This window comes from Panthera leo, chromosome A2 (genome assembly GCF_018350215.1).
Source record: "Panthera leo isolate Ple1 chromosome A2, P.leo_Ple1_pat1.1, whole genome shotgun sequence".
NCBI classification, from domain to species: domain Eukaryota; kingdom Metazoa; phylum Chordata; class Mammalia; order Carnivora; family Felidae; genus Panthera; species Panthera leo.
The window spans coordinates 144,769,274-144,789,810 of NC_056680.1; the positions used below are offsets into that span (position 1 = coordinate 144,769,274).

At 43.1% G+C, this 20,537-nt stretch overlaps 1 protein-coding gene across 2 annotated transcripts; it reads right to left on the reverse strand.

The window, feature by feature from the left end:
* Positions 1 to 670: 670 nt before the first annotated feature.
* On the reverse strand, positions 671 to 20,425 carry ZC3HC1 (zinc finger C3HC-type containing 1). Of its 2 annotated transcripts, XM_042924484.1 has the most exons (10): positions 20,184 to 20,423; positions 18,593 to 18,704; positions 14,097 to 14,247; positions 13,474 to 13,557; positions 7,946 to 8,073; positions 6,420 to 6,574; positions 5,121 to 5,364; positions 4,096 to 4,308; positions 3,228 to 3,434; positions 671 to 1,100 (listed from the first exon to the last, which is right to left on the reverse strand). In XM_042924484.1, the coding sequence occupies exons 1-10, from the start codon at positions 20,327 to 20,329 to the stop codon at positions 1,032 to 1,034; spliced, it is 1,509 nt and encodes a 502-aa protein (XP_042780418.1). In that variant the 5' UTR covers positions 20,330 to 20,423; the 3' UTR covers positions 671 to 1,031. The 2 variants fall into 2 exon arrangements, with proteins under 2 accessions (XP_042780418.1, XP_042780427.1); XM_042924493.1 differs by lacking the exons at positions 13,474 to 13,557; positions 14,097 to 14,247 and having other exon boundaries at positions 18,571 to 18,704; positions 20,184 to 20,425.
* Between the last annotated feature and the right edge of the window lie 112 nt (positions 20,426 to 20,537).

Genomic DNA, 20,537 nt, shown 5'->3' on the forward strand with positions numbered 1-20,537 from the left:
GTTCGTGGGTTCAAGCCCCACGTCGGGCTCTGTGCTGACAGCTCAAGCCTGGAGCCTGCTTCGGATTCTGTGTCTCCTCCTCATTCTGCCCCTCCCCTGCTCACTCTCTGTCTCTCAAAAATAAACGCTAAAAAATTTTTTTTTAAAAAGTGAGTCATAAAACTACAGTTACTCAAAGAAAATACGACATTTCAGAGAAATGTCTCTTTATCAGTGTCCCTTTATCAGCTTTCACGGTCCCTTTATCAGAGGGCAGTCTTATTTAGACGGGGCAGGTCAGGGTCAATCTTCACCACAGAGACTGATGCTCACCAGCAGCAGTGAAGGAGCCTGGGGGAGTCCCCCTCGGGGGAGCCATGTACCGGAAGGCATGTGGAGGGTGTCTCTCCTGAAGGACCTTCCTCCCTCACCTAGCCTATTGTTGTCAAAGTGAACAGAGAACACGAACAGCCTACCATTCACTGTAACACATCAGGAGACCTCCTGGTGACATAACGAACACTCTCTGGTTCAGAAATACCTCTTTGATGAGAATCACAAGCAAATTTCAGGCTTTGCGGCCAATCTGAAAACGAAAATTTTGATTCTGCCTACTGCTCCCCTGACGTGTGCTCAGTGTCTGCCTTGTTTATAACAGCCCAGAGGCAAGGAGGAACACAACTCGCCGGCAGTAAGAATCCTAACAAGTATTTTATTAACACATTCGGTCACATTCCTGGGACACAAGAGTCTTCACAACACCAGCCCGTACTGACAGACACCAGAAGAGCTCAAGTGCTCGGTCCTCCATCTAGTTTAACAACCCCGCACTCCCTTAACAGAGCCAGGCTTGGCGTACTTCACCTGTCCAATCCCGGCACGGAAACAGGCTTCCCCTCAGGCAGACGCAGACAGTGACGCTGCCTTTTACAAAGACGGGGGATCCTTGTGGTTAAACCGGGATGGAGAAATCAGCCGACCAAAAGGGAATTCAGACTCTTGTTTCTCCAAGTCACTCATTCCGCTTCTCTCCAGGAAGGGCTGGAAGATCTTCAGGATGAGCATAAGGATTCCCACTGCCGGAATATTCGGAATACCTTCCTTGATTTCTCAGAGAGACTCTATAGGTAGAAAAGCTCATTGTTAGAGATTAAATTCTTTTATAGAGGTGAAAGACGGGTAACGGCGTTAAGGCTTCGTCTATAAATTCCTCCCACAGGGATCTAGGTACATCTAGAATTGAATAAAACCCATTTTATATTTCGTATTACTTTATATTGTATACATAACACACACCTAAAACCAGACTAAAAAGCTGCGTTCTGTCACAAGACTGCTAACACACTCTGAGCCTCTAACACATGGCTCATGTCCTCCCTCCAAGTATCTGCATCTGTCCTCATCTTTGTGAGGCTGACACTCCTGACCCACCATCAGTGCAGTGCACATACCACACCGGTTTCCGAATTGGCCCTAGTTCGTTATTTCTTGTGAACAAAGATTCACATTCATGTGATGCTTCGGTGGGGTTAACAGTATAATTCAAGGCCAAGGAGTAAAATAAATGACTCTTTGGAGCTTAAACTATGACCCTGGCCTTCTCAGCTTCATTTTTAGCCAGCAGAGCTAATAATAGGAAGACTCTCACTGCCACTTGATCATGCCTATGAAGTGATCTGAGATTCTGAGAAATGGTGTTACAGGGAGACAAAACAATTCACTAAAAGATAAAAGTTCTCAGAGAATCAGAACACGCTGCTCTCTCAGCCTTTGAGAGGCACAATAAAGAGCACAGGGTCTCAATGAGAACATAAATAATAATCTAGCAGATAATCCATAAAGTTATCTCCAGTTTCTGACATCAGATGACATTTTCACTGTTTTCTCATCCTCTTTGTGGATGAATGTTTCAATAAAATAAAAGTCCCGGGGTGGGAGGTGAGGGTGGGGGGAGTTTGAGCTCTTACTAATGATCGAGGGGAATTTAGTTAATACGGTGACAACGTTAAAAGGAACTTAAGTTGAAAAACAACATAAGCTTTTTTCTAACATGAGGATCCTTTGTGTAGCCTCATTAAGCTCTGAACTTCCCAGTCACAGCAGCTGTGGGAAGGTTAAAAGACAAACCACCAAAAAGGATCTTAAAAGTCCTGGAAACCAGGGTCAATTGTGAGGCCAACTTTTCCCACTACAAAAACAAAAAACCCCGTAAAAACCCTGTGGGATTTCTTGTTAGTAAGATAGTGACAGAGGGGAGTCAATAAAAACTTCCAGTACACTATTTCATGAAGATGTAGGCAGAAGAATTTACGTGCAGACATTTGTCTTCAGATAGCTTTATGTATTTTCAAAAGTTTTAAATTAGAAAAACGTAGATTTTCTACCTGCGGGAAAACCTGGAAAGCCTTCATTTGTGTATTTTAAGGGTACAGATGTACATTCTCGGGCTCGCTATCGTTGCCCCCAGTAGAATCCCATGATCCTACTGAACCACGAGCCTGGGACCACTTCTTTTAAACGTGTACCGGCAAGTATTATTTTACTTTGTCCTTGGAGGTTACGGAAATCAGAAATTATTCTACTTACACCGTGCTAAGAGGCAAATTTGCCAATGAGCCAGCAAAGGAAAGCGAACCCAGTTTCCGTGATTCCTTAATGCTTACCCTCCTATCACTTCCATCCTTTACACACAGTAAACACGTGACCTGTCTTCTCAGCTGTCATGACGGATTTGCATTTGCCCACATGTGCGGTAGCAGCAATCACTACTGCCGTGGCTTGCTGAGGCTCGGTGCCCAAGTCTGGGGCTGTGGAACAGAGCCAAGTAACGTGCCCACCGTGAGGAATGAAATCGCAATCGTGGGGTCAGGGCACAGTACTCAGACGGCTAAGCTAACTGGCCAGGCTCCAAATGCAAGTGACGGCAACTGATAGAAAAAGCAGCTGTTGTGCAACATGAGGCCGGAACAGCCGCCTCATCATCTAGTTCTGGTTCTGTATTCCTTTTCTACTTTGAATCACTTTAGTTGAGAAGACAAAGAATTTACCAGAATTTGATGGAACGCCAAATGCTAAACTGCAGGAAGACTGAATCAGTTCCACGCCTGTTCTCCAGGACGAACCCGGACTCAGTCTAACCTGACTTAGGAGAGCTGAGGGCAGGCAGGGTGCTAATTATAGGACCAGCCCCTGTTCCTCATCCCGTAAACAGCGAGTGCTGCACACACAGAGGCAACGGCTTATCTCACCATGGAGTCTGTGTCAGCTGGCTGGCTGGACTGCTTGTGGGCCAAGAGGATGTTCAGCACGGCCTTCCAGCCTGGCTCTGCCGCGGCACTGGCATCTGTCTCAGTTCTGCCATCCTCCCTGGTATCCTGGCCAAATGCGACATTCACCCAAGGGCACCAGTCTCTGTGCTGAGAGGTGGGATCAAAGAAGCTTCGGGAAGATGTGTCCTGAGAGGAGGAAAAGAAACAGTGCTGATGAAGGGCAGAGGCCATGTCAATCCAGAGAGGCACTGCTGTGACTTGTCCAGTTCAGAATCTCACAACTGCCCACATTTCCGATTTGATGTCTCCTTTAAACACTGCCTATGTCGGGGCACCTGGGTGGCTCAGCTGGTTAAGCATCTGACTTTGGCTCAGGTCGTGATCTCACGGTTCATGAGTTCAAGCCCCGCATCAGGCTTGCTGCTGTCAGTGCAGAGCCTGCTTGGGATCCTGTCTCCCTCACTCTCTGTCCCTCCCCAGCTCATGCTCTCTCTCAAAATAAATACACTTAAAAAAAAAAAATTTGAACACTGCCTATGTAGTGCCCACTCTCTTTCCAAATTCTTTCATTCCCTTTGTGTTAAATCAACAGCACCTGATCGGGTATGTCCTCCCATCCCCTTGCCATCCCCATGTGCTTGAAATAGTTACTACCTCTGCAGAATCCATTCCAAAGAACTGAAATGACAAACCTCTTCAAGTTTTTTCCTTTTGGTCACCCAACTATCCCATCTTGAAACTTATTGTCTTCTCACAGCCACAGGACCACACCTGCTTCTCTGTACTACGCGGTGAGGGTCTCGCGTGCTGTCTGCGCTCCATGACCTCTACACGCAGGTGGACTCACCGAGCTGCTAGAAGAGCAGAGGCGAGCCCGTTTGGCTCTCCGGAGAGGGCTCGATGGCACTTCCAGGCCAGTGCCGTCTCCTGTTCCCATGCTTCGGGTCACAGGACGAGTTCTGGTGGTGGGGCTTGCAGCCTCTGGCTCAGGACGGTCAACGGGACTAGAAGAGTCCCAGCTCCGAGTTCGGGAGACGACAGGGCCTGGGCTCCTTTCAGCCTGAAGGAAAGGAGAGGGAAGAGAAGTACACCGACGATGGAAATGACTATGGTCAGAAGACGTATTTCTAGAAGCAGGTGAAAACAAATACTTCACAGTTTAAACTGTGAGAATTTACTTTCTGAACTGTCGACATATCTAAACTCTTCAAAAAATAATCGATTTTTATGCAAAATCATGAATTTAGCTTCTGCGTTGCAACTGGTGAATAAAAACATGCGGTATTTTGATCACTGTGGTCAGAACTAAAGCTTCCCCACCTAAGTTAATCTCCAACTTTTCCACCACAACACTTTTGGCAAGAATGCTTTTTTTTTTTAATGTTCATTTATTTATTTTGAGAAAGTGTGAGAGAGAAAGCATGCATGAGCAGGGGGAGAGGCAGAGAAAGAGGAGGAGAGAATCCCAAGCAGGTTCCTCGCTGTCAGAACAGAGCCTGACGTGGGGCTTGGTCTCAAGAACCACTGAGAACATGACCTGAGCCAAAATCAAGAGTCGGAAGCTTAACCAACTGAGACATCCAGGCACCCCAAGAACGCTTGCTTACTTGCTTTATTATTTTAAATGTTTATTTATTTTTGAGGGACAGAGCACGAGCAGGGGAGGGGCAGAGAGAGAGGGAGACACAGAATCGGAAGCAGGCTCCAGGCTCTGAGCTGTCAGCACAGAGCCCGACACGGGGCTCGAACTCATGAATCCTGAGATCATGACCTGAGCCGAAGTCAGACGCTTAAGTTGGACCGAGCCACCGAGGCGCCCCCAAGAATGCCGCCTTTAAAAAGGCCACCCCAACAAGCCAAGTAAGTCTATACCTGCTCGGAGCCAGGGGAAAATGTGGCATCCTGACTCCGAGTCATCATCCTCCGAGGAGATTCAGGCACCAGAGGGAAGCGCTCTGCCCGCCCCTCAGGGCCTTGGATGGGGGAGCTGGTCAGGCCAAACGATGCGTCCAGTTCAGTCATGGAAGACTCCATCTGCTGGAAGCCCCAGAGCCCCACCTTCCTCGTACACTGTGAACAGCTTATCAAGGAGAGCTGCATGGGTTCCAGAGAAGAACTAGGTAGGAACAGAAAAGAGAGTTTTCTCAAAAGGTAACACTTCCAAGGGACTAAGTGTAATCATTTGTGAGAATGCTTTATCTCATCAAGTAAGTCTCTGGAACAGTCCAGTGGATTGGGAATCATGGCATCTCGAGGCCCCTGTCCTCTGATCTCGGGACCCCAACTGCAGTGTCGTTCACAAAGTTCCTACAGAAAGATCTAATGGTCTTGGTGTCATCTCGAAGGCAAGACTACATTAAAGCTTATTTTATAAATTTCTTCTGTTCCTTTTAAATGAAAATATCCCCGGGGCACCTGGCTGGGTCAGTCGGAAGAGCATGTAATTTTTGATCTCGGGGTCTTGAGTTCAAGCCCCACAATGGGTGTAGACGCTCAAGTCTACAAGACGCTCAACTTAAATAAACTTTAAAATAAACAAACAAACCAACCTTAAATTAAATAAAAAATATCCCTTGATCTATCAAAGAATGCATAGTTAAGGTAAATCCAGATTGGTTCAAACAGTTTTTTGTTTTTTTAATATTTTAAGTCATCTCTATACCTACCAGGGCTGGAACTCATAATCCTGAGATCAAGAGTTGAATGTTGTACCGACTGAGCCAGCCAGGTGTCCCAGTTCCAACAGTTTTCTATCTCAGAGGGAGTCTATGCTAAATTGAGCAGCTGGAATACAAACACCAACATGGAGGCTCAGAGGACTCTGGCTGACGTTTCCTTTGGTAGTTTTTATGAACTCAACTGACTTTTCTTCCTTTCTATAAACAGAAAGGAGCTTCACTGCTCACAGGAGCACAAATTCCCAGCTGGGAAGCGACAGTAAAAAAAAAACAACAAAAAAAAACCAAAGTTCAGGTGTGTCCAAGAATTCCCGCGTTCTAATTCTGGAACTGTTACTGATTCTTATCATCCCCTCACCACCCTCTTAGGTCTTCTTTGTCTGCTTTTCTGACAGGAAAACACCACGTGATCTACAAATACTATCAGTGACTGATGTAAACCAGGGTATGACGATGTCAAAGTTCATGGCACCCTGCAAACTCACTGACTGACCTGCATGCCCAGCCGCACAGAGAGAGGACACAGGCAGTGACGTGGACTTGGATGTCTGAGCCTAATTTGCTTACAGCTTTTCTCTCATCCGTTCGGTGATCAAGTTCGTCTTCAAGCAGGTGCAGGAGAAGACTGATCTTGTCTTCTGTCAAGCACTATAAAGGAACCAAGGTTCCTTAAATTAAACGTCCGACCACAAAAATGACATATAATGATGTACTTAGATGGTACAACGCAAAAATCATGAAAGAAGTGCCAAACACGAAGACAATTCTCTTCATTACGGAAGGCTTACTTCTAGGACAGGGCTAAGGTATTACAAACCTTTCTGAATTGCTCCGGATCTACTGACTGAGAAAGGGAGCAGTTTTCCTAGAACTACTAAATCTTTTCTTAGTACTAATTTGTTTTCAACTTACCGATTGCAGGGGCACATGGGTAGCTCAGTCAGTTGGGCGCCCAAGTCTTGATTTTGGCTCAGGTCATGATTTCACGATTCATGGGACTGAGTTCCCCGCTGGGCTCCAAGCTGACGTGAGGAGCCTGCTTGGGATTCTCTCTCCTTTCAGCCCCCCCCCACCTCGCTCTCTCAAAATAAATTAACTTAAAAAAAATCAATTTACAAGAGTGCCTTGGTGGCTCAGTCCTTTAAGCACCTGACTCTTGATTTCAGCTCAGATCATGATCTGACCGTTGGGGAGATTGGGTTCTGCGCTGACAGTGAGAAGCCTCCTTGGGATTCTCTTTCTCCCCCTCTCTCTGCCCTTCCCCTGCACGTGCACTCTCTCTCCCAAAAAAAGATATTTACCAATTGCGGATTTTCTCTCAAACCTGTACACTTCAAACCAAAATAGGAAAAACAGATTACTATTTATATCTTGACCTGACACTAAATTTACTTCTTGACAAAATGAGAACTTACCAAGGTCTTTATTTTTGTATAAAGAACTGACAGGGTGAACAAAAAAGCTGCCTTGGCTAGGGACAAGGGACATTTATAATAGGCACAGAGGGTAACACTTCAGTTAAAATCCAAATGGCCTCGCAACTTGAGGAAGCAAAATAATAGCTACTATTTCCTACAGTAAAGCTTGTCTCCAGAGTGTGTGCAGGGTGATGAAACAGGACACTAGATAGGGACACTAAAGATAGGGCAGAGCATTTCTAATTTCTACGCACAGGGCAGAAGGGAGTTTATAACTTCTCCTGGAGTATTTTCTTTGGGAAATGATAAGCAATAAACCATATGAAGTCACATTTCAGTATCTTCTGTTAAATAGTTTAAGTAACAACTCAAGATAAAATTGAATGTATGCCATTTAAAGAATATCTAGAAGTTTCGAGGGAACCATTTACTTAACTGTCAATAGCTGCCCTTCTAGCAGAGACTGAAAAAGTTCAGTTGAGGGGCAAACAACTAGCTCTCTTCACAGCAATCTGAATCCTCTGGTCATTTAAGGAAATGCTTCACGTACAATCGCTAGTGACAACTGAAGGCCGCTGTAGGCTCGCTAAGAAAAACTCACCATAGTTTTCAAGTCCTCTGGCCTCAGGGAAGGAAGCTGAAGGTCCAAGTGACAAAGGCTTTGAAAACGATCTAGGAATTCGCTAACAAGAACAGCAGGCTCATCCAACGGCAACATCCCAAATCGATCTGCGGACAAGGTAAACTGGAAGATCATATTGGTGTAAATGGTGAAAAGTCAAAGACGTGTATGGAACGACAGGGGACAGGTACTGATAAAACTGATCAAGTACTTGAAGATATTAAGAATCACTGACTTTTTTTGACAGAGCTGTGATGTTTTTGTGAATATGTTTAAAAAAGTAGATTTCTCGAGAAAGGTTTCTCAGAAGCAGTCAGGTCTAAGCTGAATTTGAGACCAACAACAGTGTGTAAAAGCGAAGGCCCAAAGGATGGGACAGGTGCGGAGTTTCTCAACAGTTTCACGGGACTGGAACCCAGTGCGCCTGTGGGGAAAGTAGTAGGAGACAGGGTTGAAGTGTAGAGAGTAACTAGACCATGATTTTACTAATGTATGTGAAGAGAAATTACCGAAAAGATTTTTTTAAAGGAGGAAGTGATATTATAGATAATATGCAGTAGTTTAGAGTAGAGATCCTAAAGGGCCAGCTGGGATGCAAAAAAAAAAAAAAAATAAGCTTAGCAGACATTAAAGTGACCTAAGGTAATAATCCCTGCAAGATACTGGTGGCATAAAGATGGAGAGAAGGAGCATCAATGTTATAAAACTCTTAATGATCAATGACACTTCATACTGTAAGAAAAACAGGGCATAGTAATATATAGTGTTAAATTGGGATAATGATATCAACTCCTGATGTTAAATAGAAATCTAGCAGTGATGGTTTCACAAGCCCACAAGTATGTCACAACTTACCAAACTGTATACCTAAATATGCACATTTTATGTCAATTTTTCCTCAATAAGGCTGTTTAAAAAATGGGGGGGGGGGGGTTCTGGGTGGCTCACTCAGTTGAGGGTCCAAATCTTGATTCTGGCTCAGGTCAACGATCTCACAGCTGTGAGATCGAGCTCCATGTGGGGCTCTGTGCTGGGTCAGACTCTGAGCTGGGCACGGAGCCTGCTTAAGATTCTCTCACTCGCCCTCTGCCCCTGCCCCGCTTGCCCACATATATGCGTGTTCCTGCTCTCTCAAAAAAATAAACAGAAACAGAAAAAAGAAAAGAAAGGGCACCCAGGTGGCTCAGTTAAGCGTCCAACTTTGGCTCAGGTCATGATCTCAGTTTGTGAGTTCGAGCCCCGCATCAGGCTTTGTGCTGACAGTACAGAACCTGCTTTGGATCCTCTGTCTCTCTCTCTGCTTCTCCCCTGGGTAAACTCTCTCTCTCAAAAATAAACATTAAAAAAAAAAAAAAAAAAAAAGGAAGAAAAAATCTCTTTTCCAGTTTTATTACTAAGAGGTACAGGGGCACCTGGGTGGCTCAGTTGGTTGAGTGTCTGACTCTTGATTTTGGCTCAGGTCATGATTTCACGGTTCATGAGTTCAAGCTCCACGTCGGGCTGTGTGCTGACAGTGCAGAGCCTGCGTGGGATTTTCTCTCTCCCCCACCACCCTCTGTCAAAATAAATAATAAAAACTTAAAAAAAAAAGAGAGAGATACAAAAGTAGTTAACAATAGCACTTTTGTCCGCCATTTATTGTATCATTAACAACCAGATTTTGGTCTCTAATATTATTAAATATTATCAAACTATTTAAACCTGTTGCAAGTAACCAAATATGTCAAAAATATATGCCATCAATTTAAAAAGATGTATCATTTTACAAGGAATGTCTGATTATAAAAAACTAAGGTCAACAAAAAAGGTATGGACTTTACAAAATCAAGTGACGTTTAACAATAAAAATAAAACATGTTCTGATGACCAGTGGCTCACGTTTGACAAAACTTAGGAGAAAAAAACAGATCCCAATGTCCTTCTGATCACCTTCCAATTTAGGGTTTGGTCTGATTCCGACAATTCTAAGAAAATACTAGTAAAAATTGATGAAGGCAAAAGAGCAAACAGAAGAAATTAAACCCATCATGTAAATGTTTTAACATGAATTAAAATATGTTTTATAACTAACATATGTGAGTATTTGGTCTACTTCAGTGTTTGATATGTTCAAAATAATCAGTCTAGTAAATTAGTAATTATAATTATTATAATTTGAAATGTTTAAAGGGATTTAGTTTTGTTTGTAAATACTGGTAAATGTTAGAAAAAATTACCTACAAAACTGTATTTATTAGATATGCTTAATAAATAAAAGCACTAAAAGTACAGAGAGCTGTCGGTGTTCCTTTCTTCACACTAAAGTCTCTTGAATGTGAAAGAACCAAACCAAGGGATGATGTAACTGAAAGGTCACATTTCAGATTTGGGAGGTAGGATGGATAGGACCAGGTGGTGACAACAGGGAAGAGCATCTAAGGTGACTTCCAGGTTTCTGGCTAGGACAACTGGTGGGGGGCGGGGGGAGGTGTCAGTACCATTTACCAAGATGGAGAACATAGAAGATGAGAAGCAAGTTCTAGGTATAAAATGAAGCATTCAGTTTTGTATATGTTGAATTCCAGGTCTGTGCAGCAGATATTACATGGAAATGTTTAGAAGGCAGCTGGAAATGAGTCAAGCTCAAAAGAGAGGTCTGGATAGGAGTTAGAGGTATGCAAGTAGGTGGCAGCTGAAGTTATGAATAGGACCAAGAAAGCTGAGTGTGTAGTACCAAGAGGCAGGAACCACCAGCAGGGTCCTGGGCGGATCCTAGAAACCTGGACAGGGCACACGGAGAGACGACTCACATCTTCAAGGAGCGAATGTGGTTGTACTATCCAGAGAAATAGCTGGGCCGACAGCAGAAACTTCCGTTACCATGACCTTCACTTTACAATGTTATTTCTTGGGTCACCTGAGTGGTCAGTTGGTTAAGCGACCGACTGCGGCTCAGGTCATGATCTCGCAGTTTGTGAGTTCGAGCCCCACATCGGGCTCTGTGCTGACAGCTCAGAGCCTGGAGCCTACTTCGGATTCTGTGTCTCTCCCTCTCTCTACCCCTCCCCTGCTCATGCTCTGTGTCTCTCCATCTCTCAGTAATAAATAAACGTTAAAAAAAAATTTTTTTTAAATGTTATTTCTTGGGGTGCCTGGGTGGCTCAGCTGGCTGAGCATCCGACTTCGGCTCAGGTCACGATCTCCCGGTTCATGGGTTCAAACCCCACGTCGGGCTCTGTGCTGGCAGCTCAGAGTCTGAAGCCTGCTTCGGATTCTGTGTCTCCCTCTCTCTCTGCCCCTCCCCTGCTCATGCTCTGTCTGTCTTTGTCTCTCAACAATAAATAAATGTTTTTTTAAAAAAAAAACCTGTTATTTCTCGGGGCACCTGGGTGGCTCAGTCGGTTAAGCATCTTACTCTTCCTTTCGGCTCAGGTCACAGTCTCACAGTCTGTGGGTTCAAGCCCTGCATCAGGAGCGGAGCCTGCTTGGGATTCTCCCTGCCTCTCCCCTGCTCACTCGCTCTCTCAAAATAAATAAAAACCTAAAAACTTTTTAAAAAATCATTTCCTAATAGTCCCTTTCTATCACCTGTTCATCTATCAGTAGATGGCACTCTATGAACATTTTCAATCTATTTTTTTTTTCTTCTTAGTGGTTATTCATGGAATATTCCCAGGTGGCAGTGACCCTGGAATTAGCCTGAGTTGTCCCACTGAAGTAATAAAAAGTATACCTACTTTTTGGCACTAATGTCTGGTCAAGCATTAAGTTTTGCACCTGGTCTTGGTGAGCCCTCCAGAAGGCTCTGCTGTAGAAGTTACTCACTCAGCAGGAATATGCCCATGTGACCAGTAAAATATTTAAAACTCCCACTTGTGACTACATTTTGGGCTCCCTCATTCTGAAGCATTTTGTGCATACAACACTTAAGAGTCTTTAAGATTCCAAGATACTATTGGGGCACCTGGCTGGCTCAGTTGGTAGAATACACGGCTCTTGATCACAGGGTCATGAGTTCAAGCCCCACATTGGGCATGGAACCTACTTAAAAAAAAAAAAAAAAAAGAGTATAGATACAATTAAAAAGAAAAAGAACTAAAAGAACTTTAAAAGACATGAAAATATTGGGATGCCTGGGTGGCTGAGTAGGTTGAGCATCTGACTTCGGCTCAGATCATGATCCCCGGTTTGTGAGTTTGAGCCCTGTGTCAGGCTCTGAGCTAAGAGCTCGGAGTCTAGAGCCTACTTCGGATTCTGTGCCTCCCTCTCTTTCTCTGTCCCCCCCACCTTGCTTGTGCTCTGCCTCTGTCTCAAAAATAAATAAACGTTAAAAAAAATTGAATTAAAAAAATATGAAAATATTAGCAACTGCATCACCTTAATATTTTTCACAAAACAACTTCTAAATCAAGATCCTAAGACCAGTAACAAAGGAGCTATCATATATTTTATAAGGCAGGGCATTCTAGAGTATGAGGCTTCATAAAATTCCTGTCTCTTTGCCTAAGTATAAATTTTGGAACCATAAAGTAAACATATCCTGCTGTTAGTTTCCCAGAATACATAGTCAGATTCACTCTAAAGTAGCTTAGTTTTTAAAAAAGTAATGATTAAAGTCAATAACTCAAGTGAAGACAATCACAAATTCACCGGATTCAAGAGAGGGCGCCTTGCCAAGGCCCTTAGAGAGGCGGTCTTTGGCTTCAATGCTGTTGTTTATATTGTGTCACTTCACTGGGACAAATTATACATTTGTAATCACTCTCATTTGGCTTCCTGTGAGTTGGTTTTAGGAACCGAACCCCAACTCCATTTAACTGCCACGGTTGGTTAGTGCACCAAAGGAAGCCTGGGGAGAACATGGGACTGCTTGCTATGGGGGGCAAAGCAGAGAGTTTGAAAGCAGATAAAACCACAGTTTTGCCTCCTCACCAGTTGGTTTTAAGATTTCTGATTCTGGGTGCCGGGGTGGCTCAGTTAGTTGAGTGACTGACTCTTGACTTCAGCTTGGGTCATGAGCCCAGGTTCGTGGGATCGAGCCCCGTGTCAGGCTCTACATTGAGCCTCTTTTTTTTTTTTTAAATTCTCTCTCTCTCTCTCTCTTTCTCTCCCTCCCTCCCTCCCTCACTCCACCCCTCCCTCCCTCCACCCCTCTCCTTTACTTGCATGTGTGCGCTCTCAAATTAGAAAATAAAATAATAAAACAAACAAAAATAAAAACGTTAGGAAAAAAAGATCTCTGATTCTGTTTCCTCACTTAAAAAACTGTGTTGGTAATCTACCTCCCAGGGCCCCTGTGAGAATTAAATGGGATAATGTATGCATGGCTAAGCTGTTGTCATGTCAAATGCCCTTAATAAAGTTAAGTAATAACCTAACAAGTAAATGAATGTAAATTCTTCTTTAAAAGCCCAAATAGAAAGGAAAAAATGAAACTCCAAAGACTAGATTTTCACAAAGAAACAGACAATATTAGAAATGCAACAACCAAGAAGGGATGGTCAATGGGAAATCTTGGAAATAAGTACCTGGGGAGGGGCTGTCTGGCCAGAAACAGAACTTCTCATGGGCGGTGCACAAGGCTTTCTTCAGCTCAGCACATCGGTCCTTATCTGAAACCCATACAGGCAGAAGCGCCTTAGAAAACACTATATGGATTCAAAATCTAATGACTAAGAACCTTTAAGAGTGTGGATAGAATTAAAAATAAAAATGACTAAGATAATTTTAGAAGATATGAAAATACTAGCAACTGCATCATCTTAATAATTTTCAGAAAACAAGTTCTAAATCAAGATCCTAAGGTCAGTAACAGTATTATGTATCTTATAAGGCAGGGCATTCTAAAGCACGAGGCTTCATAGAAGTGCCTTGTCTCTTTGCATAAGTATAAATTTTGAAACCATGAAGTAAATATACTCTGCTGTTAGTTTCCCAGAATACAGAAAGTCAGGTTCACTCTAAAGTAGCTTAGTTTTAAAACACAGTAGTAACTGAAGCTAATGATTAGGACAAAGACAATCACAGATTCGCCTTGCTATATGTAACAGTACACATTCTTTGATCAAACACAAGTGACTGGTCTTCTTACAAAACGAGTCTAATATATCTTTGAAAATGGAGGAAAACGTAATTTGTACTTTATACTTACATCTGTCAAAATCAAAAGCTGGTTGTAAACTGGCACAGAGAAAAGCCTGACAGCTGGAACACTTGAGCATATCACATTCAACTGTGACCCAGCCGTACTTTGCACAGACAAGTGGAGACAGCTCAGAGGGCTTACCTGCCCATTTCAGAGAGTATTCATGTTAAGAAAAACAATGCTGCAAGTATATTAAGATGAGTAAGTCAGAAATGAAAACTTTAACTCATTCTTTACATATATAGGAATAAACATGTTAGATTAAGAGGAAAAGCAAGTAAGGAAAGTTTGGAAAACTAATTTTTACTTTTTTATTTTTTATTATTTTGAGAGAGAGGGAGGGAGAGAGGGAGAGAGAGAGAGAGAGAGAGAGAGAGAGAGAGAGAGAGAGAATCCCAAGCAGGCTCCATGCTCAGTACAGAGGCTGACATGGGGCTCGATTCCAAAACCTGGGATCATGATCTGAGCCGAAATCAAGAGTTGGATGCTCAACCGACTGAACCATCCAGGCACCCTGAAAAACTATTTTTAAAGCACAGGCAGGCGCCTGGGTGGCTCAGTTGGTTAAGCCTCTGACTTCAGCGCAGGTCATGACCTCATGGCTCATGGATTCATGCCTCACGTCGGGCTCTGAGCTGACAGCTTAGAGCCTGGAGCCTGCTTCAGATTCTGTGTCTCCCTCTCTCTCTCTCTGCCCCTCCCCTGCTTGTGCTTTGTCTCTCAAAAATAAATAAATGTTAAAAAAAATTTTTTTTTAAAGCACAGGCACATACTTCACAGAACAATGGAAGTCATTTGAGTAATAACCAGAGGGAAAAAAATTTTGAACTTTTCCTCTACAAAGCCCTATGTATTCTACATGTTTAAAATGTTGATGCTGGGACGCCTGGGTGGTTCAGTCGGTTAAGCGGCCGACTTCGGTTCAGGCCATGATCTCGCGGTCCGTGAGTTCGAGCCCCGCGTCGGGCTCTGTGCTGACAGCTCAGAGCCTGGAGCCTGCTTCAGATTCTGTGTCTCCCTCTCTCTGACCCTCCCCTGTTCATGCTGTCTCTCCCTGTCTCAAAAATAAATAAACGTTAAAAAAAAATTTAAAAATAAATAAATAAATAAATAAATAAATAAATAAATAAAATGTTGACGTTATTAATGGTTGTGGGGTGGAATACAGAAGCCATTCCCTTTCACTTATTGTGAAATACTAGAGATTTAAAAACACTTGTAAAAGTACAGGGATAGGCCTCAGCAATAAGGATGGTAAAAGTCAAACAAGCAGAAATATTTTCTGCCACTCATCTATGCTCTTTTATTGTGCCATGTTTGCTTTTACATTCTAAAGAATAGTCAGCAAAATTAATAATAATAATATTCCTCATTATTTCCCCTGCCCAAAATTTGATTATCATGAACTAATGTGTGCACGTAGTCTATGTGTGTTAAACAGGCTGAGAGTACCCAGAGCATCTAGAAGCATGCGCTTGGGAAAATGTCCTAAAACATTTATTGATCTTTAAAACTCAATACTCAACATTTTACCTAAAGAGCTCTATTTTACAGAGCACACACACACCAACACACACACAACACATGAAAGAAGATGCAGGAAAGTTCTATATTTTTATAAGGGATACAGGAATTTGAAAACATTCTAATATTAGCAAAAGAAGGACTGAAGCCTAGAAAACAGAATTTAGATACAGATGTTAAAGGAGGTGGCATCACCTAAAATAAAAGTAACAGAATTACTTAACTGGCTAAGTGAAAGAAATGATTATCATACCCAAAGCGGTGGTCAATTTATATCCAATGAAAACAAAAAAGAACAAAGGACAAGGTTCCTTTGCAGAAAATGAGGAATTAGTCCAAGGCACGGCAGTAGATGATTAAAATACCTTCCTCTTCCTGAGAAATTTAGTCCTAGAGCCATCAGGTGGTGAGCAAGGAGAACAGCCAGGAAGGTGAGGGAGGCAGTTCAGCACAGGGTGTCAGAACCCAAGTTGGGTAAAGAGGGGCTGCACCTTGAGGTGTTGGGAGTCAAGTGGAGTGTAAAGAGAATCTCCACAGGGCCCCCACTCACCAAATCAGGGATAACTGTAATATCAAAACATATAATGATAGTAACAGATTAAAATCCACTGAAAAAGCAGCCCATGCTGCTACAAATAAATTATATAAAGTTTGATGAGGAATGGGATATTTGTGTATTTTCAAAGCACCTCTGCACAAAACACTTTTTTTAATGTTTGTTTATTTTTGAGAGCTAGAGAGAGACAGAGAGAGAAAGAGCCAGAGCAGGGTAGCGGCAGAGAGAGAGGGAGACAGAATCTGAATCATGCTCTAGGATCCCAGCTGTCAGCACAGGGCCCAACTCGGGGCTTGAACACACGAACTGCGAGATTATGACCTGAGCCTCGGAGGTACCCCGCCCCCCCCGCCCTCACCCCACTTTTTAATTACAAAAGAAGTGTTACAATGGAAAAGACGGGCAAAGATGGGCAGACACTCCCTAATCAAGTGATCAAAGTGATTATCACCAGGAAAGGGATAAATCAAATTCATGTGCCACCTGACAGGATACAGTGAGAACACAGCACCATTCTGTGATATTCCTAAGCTACTTGAATCTAACTATAAGGAAACATCAGATGGATGTGAATTGAGGTACTCTCTACAAAACTACTGGCCTGTAATCTTCAAAAGTATCACGATCATGAAATTCAAGGAAAAACAAGAATCTCAACTGGATCCTTTCGCTATAAAGAATATTATTAGGGGGTACTTGGGTAGCTTAATTAGTTGAGCATCCGACTCTTGATTCTGGTTCAGGTCATGATCTCATAGTTCGTGAGTTTGAGCCCCACATTGGGCTCTGTGCTGACAGCAAAGCACAGAGCCTGCCTGGGACTCTCTCTCCCTCTCTCTCTCTCTCTGCCTCTGCCCTGCTCACTTTCTTTCTCTCTCTCTCTCAAAATATTTAAACCTAAAAAGAAAAAAAAAAAGAATATTATTACAACAACTGATGAAATCACTGGGTCTGAGGGTTGGATGGCAGTAATTTATTATGCGAAATTTCCTGATTTTGATGGCTGCATTGCAGTTACGTAGGGAAAAAAGTCCTGGTGTGTAGGAAATATCTGGGGGTAATGAGGTATCACTTTGGCAACTTACTTAAAGGTAGCTTAGAAAGGAAGTTCTTTGTAACCTGTGCGACCTTTCTGCAAGTCTATAATCATTTTATATTTTTAAAAAATCACTCTAGTGAATAGAAAAGGGCACAAGTGATGGGATGCCACCTGTGAGATTAGGTTACAAAAAGAGTTTAGCTTCTGTCTTTGCTCTCTTTCACTTGCACACTCCGATGGAAGCCAGCTGCCACGTTTTGTGAACTGTCCCTGTCAATAGGCCCATGCTGCAAGGTGCACAGGGAGGTCTCTACCCGAGAGCCACTATAGAGCTGAAGCCCTCAATCCAGTAGCACGTGGGTGAGCTTCGAAATGCATCTTTTCCTAGCGGAGCCTGGAGATGACTGCAGCCTGTGAGGAACCCTGAGCCACAGGACCCAAGTAAGCCATGCCCAGATTCCTGACCCACAGAAATGGTGACAAAAAATGTGTTGTTTTTTTTTTAATGTTTATTTCTTATTGAGAGAGGGTGAGTGAGCGGGAAAGTGGCAGAGAGAGAGGGAGGCAGAGGATCCAAAGCTGGCTCTGTGCTGACAGCAGGGAGCCCAATGGGGGGGGCCTCAAACTCATGAATCATGAGATCATGACCTAACCTGAAGTCGGACGCTTAACATACTGAGCCACCCAGGCACGCCCCATGTTTGTTGTTTTCAGCCACTAAGTTTTAGTGTAATTTGCTATACAACAGATAACTAATATATAGGGGAAAATCCAGAAAGAGACAGGAAGTGTAGTATACATAGCCTCATGCTATAATCCTGGCTCTGCCATTAGGTAGCAGGCTGACCATAGGCAAGTCACATAACCTACCTGAAACTGTTTCCTCTTCTGTAAATGAGTATAATAATGATACCTATTTTCACGGGTTTACGGTGAAGACTGAATGTGATAATGTACATGAAAACACACCACATACAAATGTTAGTTACTATTCCTTTTCCTCTCAAGCTCTTAGTGTTTTCTTCTGTAAAAAGAAAAGGTCAGAGGCACCTGGGTGGCTAAGTTGGTTGAGCATTTGCCTCTTGATTTCGGCTCAGGTCATAATCTCAAGGTTCGAGAGTTGGAGCCCCATATGGGGCTTGGGGTTCTGCTTGGGGTTCTCTCTCTCTCTCTCTCTCTCTCAAAATAATTAACAAAACAACAAAAAGCAAAGGCCAGATCATCTCAAATATCCCTTTGAGGAATAACATTTTATGATGCTAATTTTCCTATAAAATATCTTACCAAGTTTAATTCTTAAATTTACAACATCAGAATAAGTGCTGTTATTCCTCGTTCCAGGAGCAGAAAGTGCAACTCACATGAACTAATAAAGAAGGATATAGAAAATGTTTCCACCCTGCTAAAGAAGGCTTCTTTGCTTGTAGATTCCAATGGCGGCTGTTCCGCTTGGGGTGACCCATTAACTGACTGGAATGTGGCAGAGGTGTCCTTCCTAAAATAAAGGGGCAGAACTCTCAGAAATCTTTCACAGCATCACTTTCCCTAAACATTTTGCATCTCGCTTCTCGGCACATCACAGCGTCCATCACGCCACGCTGGATTTTAACCTTTCTAAAAATCATTTCAGTAATGTCATTCCTCTGCTTAAAATTATTAATTAGCTTCACAATAATTATTAAATGGAATCCAAATTCGTCAGTCTGGCATTCAGATTCCTTTACTGTTCGTTCACATCTAAGCTGCAAGTAATTTCTACCTCCACGGTGTCCACTAATCCTATAGTGGAGGATTTAGTAAACACAACTTTAGTAAACACAAAATGAGACTCAAAGCTTCTATGCATTACAAATTTGAGCCACCTTACAAACTGAACTCCTTTAAACACAGAGAAAAAGAATTTTGATAGTTTTCTACCTGAGTCGACCATTGATACCCACTCTCCCAAAACAGAGTTTCAGAATTCAAATCCAAGTAAAGATCTTTGGGCAATTTCATGAAAAAAATTCAGGGAGGAAAAAACCCGACAATACAATTATCTATTTTTAGTGAAAGGCATTTCAACAGCACCTGGAAGGGGTAGAGGGAGGAATCCTTGAGGACAAAAATCATCTTAATAAAAACAGGATGACAGCAGCTATTATAACGCGAAAGATATAAACTCATTCTAGGAATCTTTCTCAGAGAGCCAGCCTCAGGGAGGTGCTGTTCTTGAAAGAAATTCAGAGGATCCATAAACTTGGATGAGAAAAAAGTGATGTTTATTTTATTAACCTCTAGCTGAAATTCAGCACTTCCTTCAAATACGAATGAAGGTACTAAAAAAACCCTCACAAAACATAGTAGCATCAGCAATACTTATGAATTTGTCACCAGTGGAAATCACAGGCATTTTGTCACATTACGGTTGTTCAACATGTTGTGAAATACCACTTATGCCCATGATTACTTCAAAATTATGGTAAATAATAGACTTATTACTAGAGATTACTTAACTTTCCAGTAATGAGGCATGTTACTGCACTTTTTTCTTTTACTATCTTGATAACCGCATTCTAAAGTAATTGGTCCCCTTTATGTTCCTATGCACTTTATTTTATGCATTTAAAAATATTCTGAGAAGGAATTCATAAGCTTTGCCAGGCTGCCAAAGGTGTCTAAGGCTCAAAAAAGATTAAGAAACCCCACTAACAGATGTCAGATGCATATTCAGTTAGCAGTCGTCTTTTTTTTTCCCTTCCGCCCCCAACCCGTTTTATAGCATTGCCGCCCGTGGTGCTGAAAGCAGTACATCCCGAGACTAAAACCGAGTAAATGTAGTAAACCCGGTCTCTTTCAGATCCCGGGACGTTGCCAACCCTACAGACAAAAGTGCGGACCCAGAGGATTCCCCCCACCCCCCGCCCCGGGCCCGCGTTCCCCAAACCCTCTCCAATCCGCCGGCGCCGGACCCAGGGTGGACTCGTGAACTCACGCTTCGGCGCCTCCTTCTTCTGGAGCAATCCCCTCATCTATCAGCTGCCTGACTTTTTGGGGCGTCCCTTCTGGGGAGCGAATAACCGCACCCCAATTCTTTTCAACCCCCGCGGCAAACGCCTGCCCCTCACTGGGCGCCGCCATCTTGGTCCGTTGCCGACTTGCTTCCCCGCGGGCTTGAAGGCTCAGGAACTTCCGTTCTGCGCGGTTAAGATCCTCCTCTGGAGGCGCGGTCCGGCGCGTTTGCCCACGCAACTCGCAGAATCTGACCGCGGGGCCCACCCCTTCGTGGCCATCTTAGAACGAGGTAAACCCTCATTACAGAACGAGGTAAACCGCCTTGGGAGCTCCT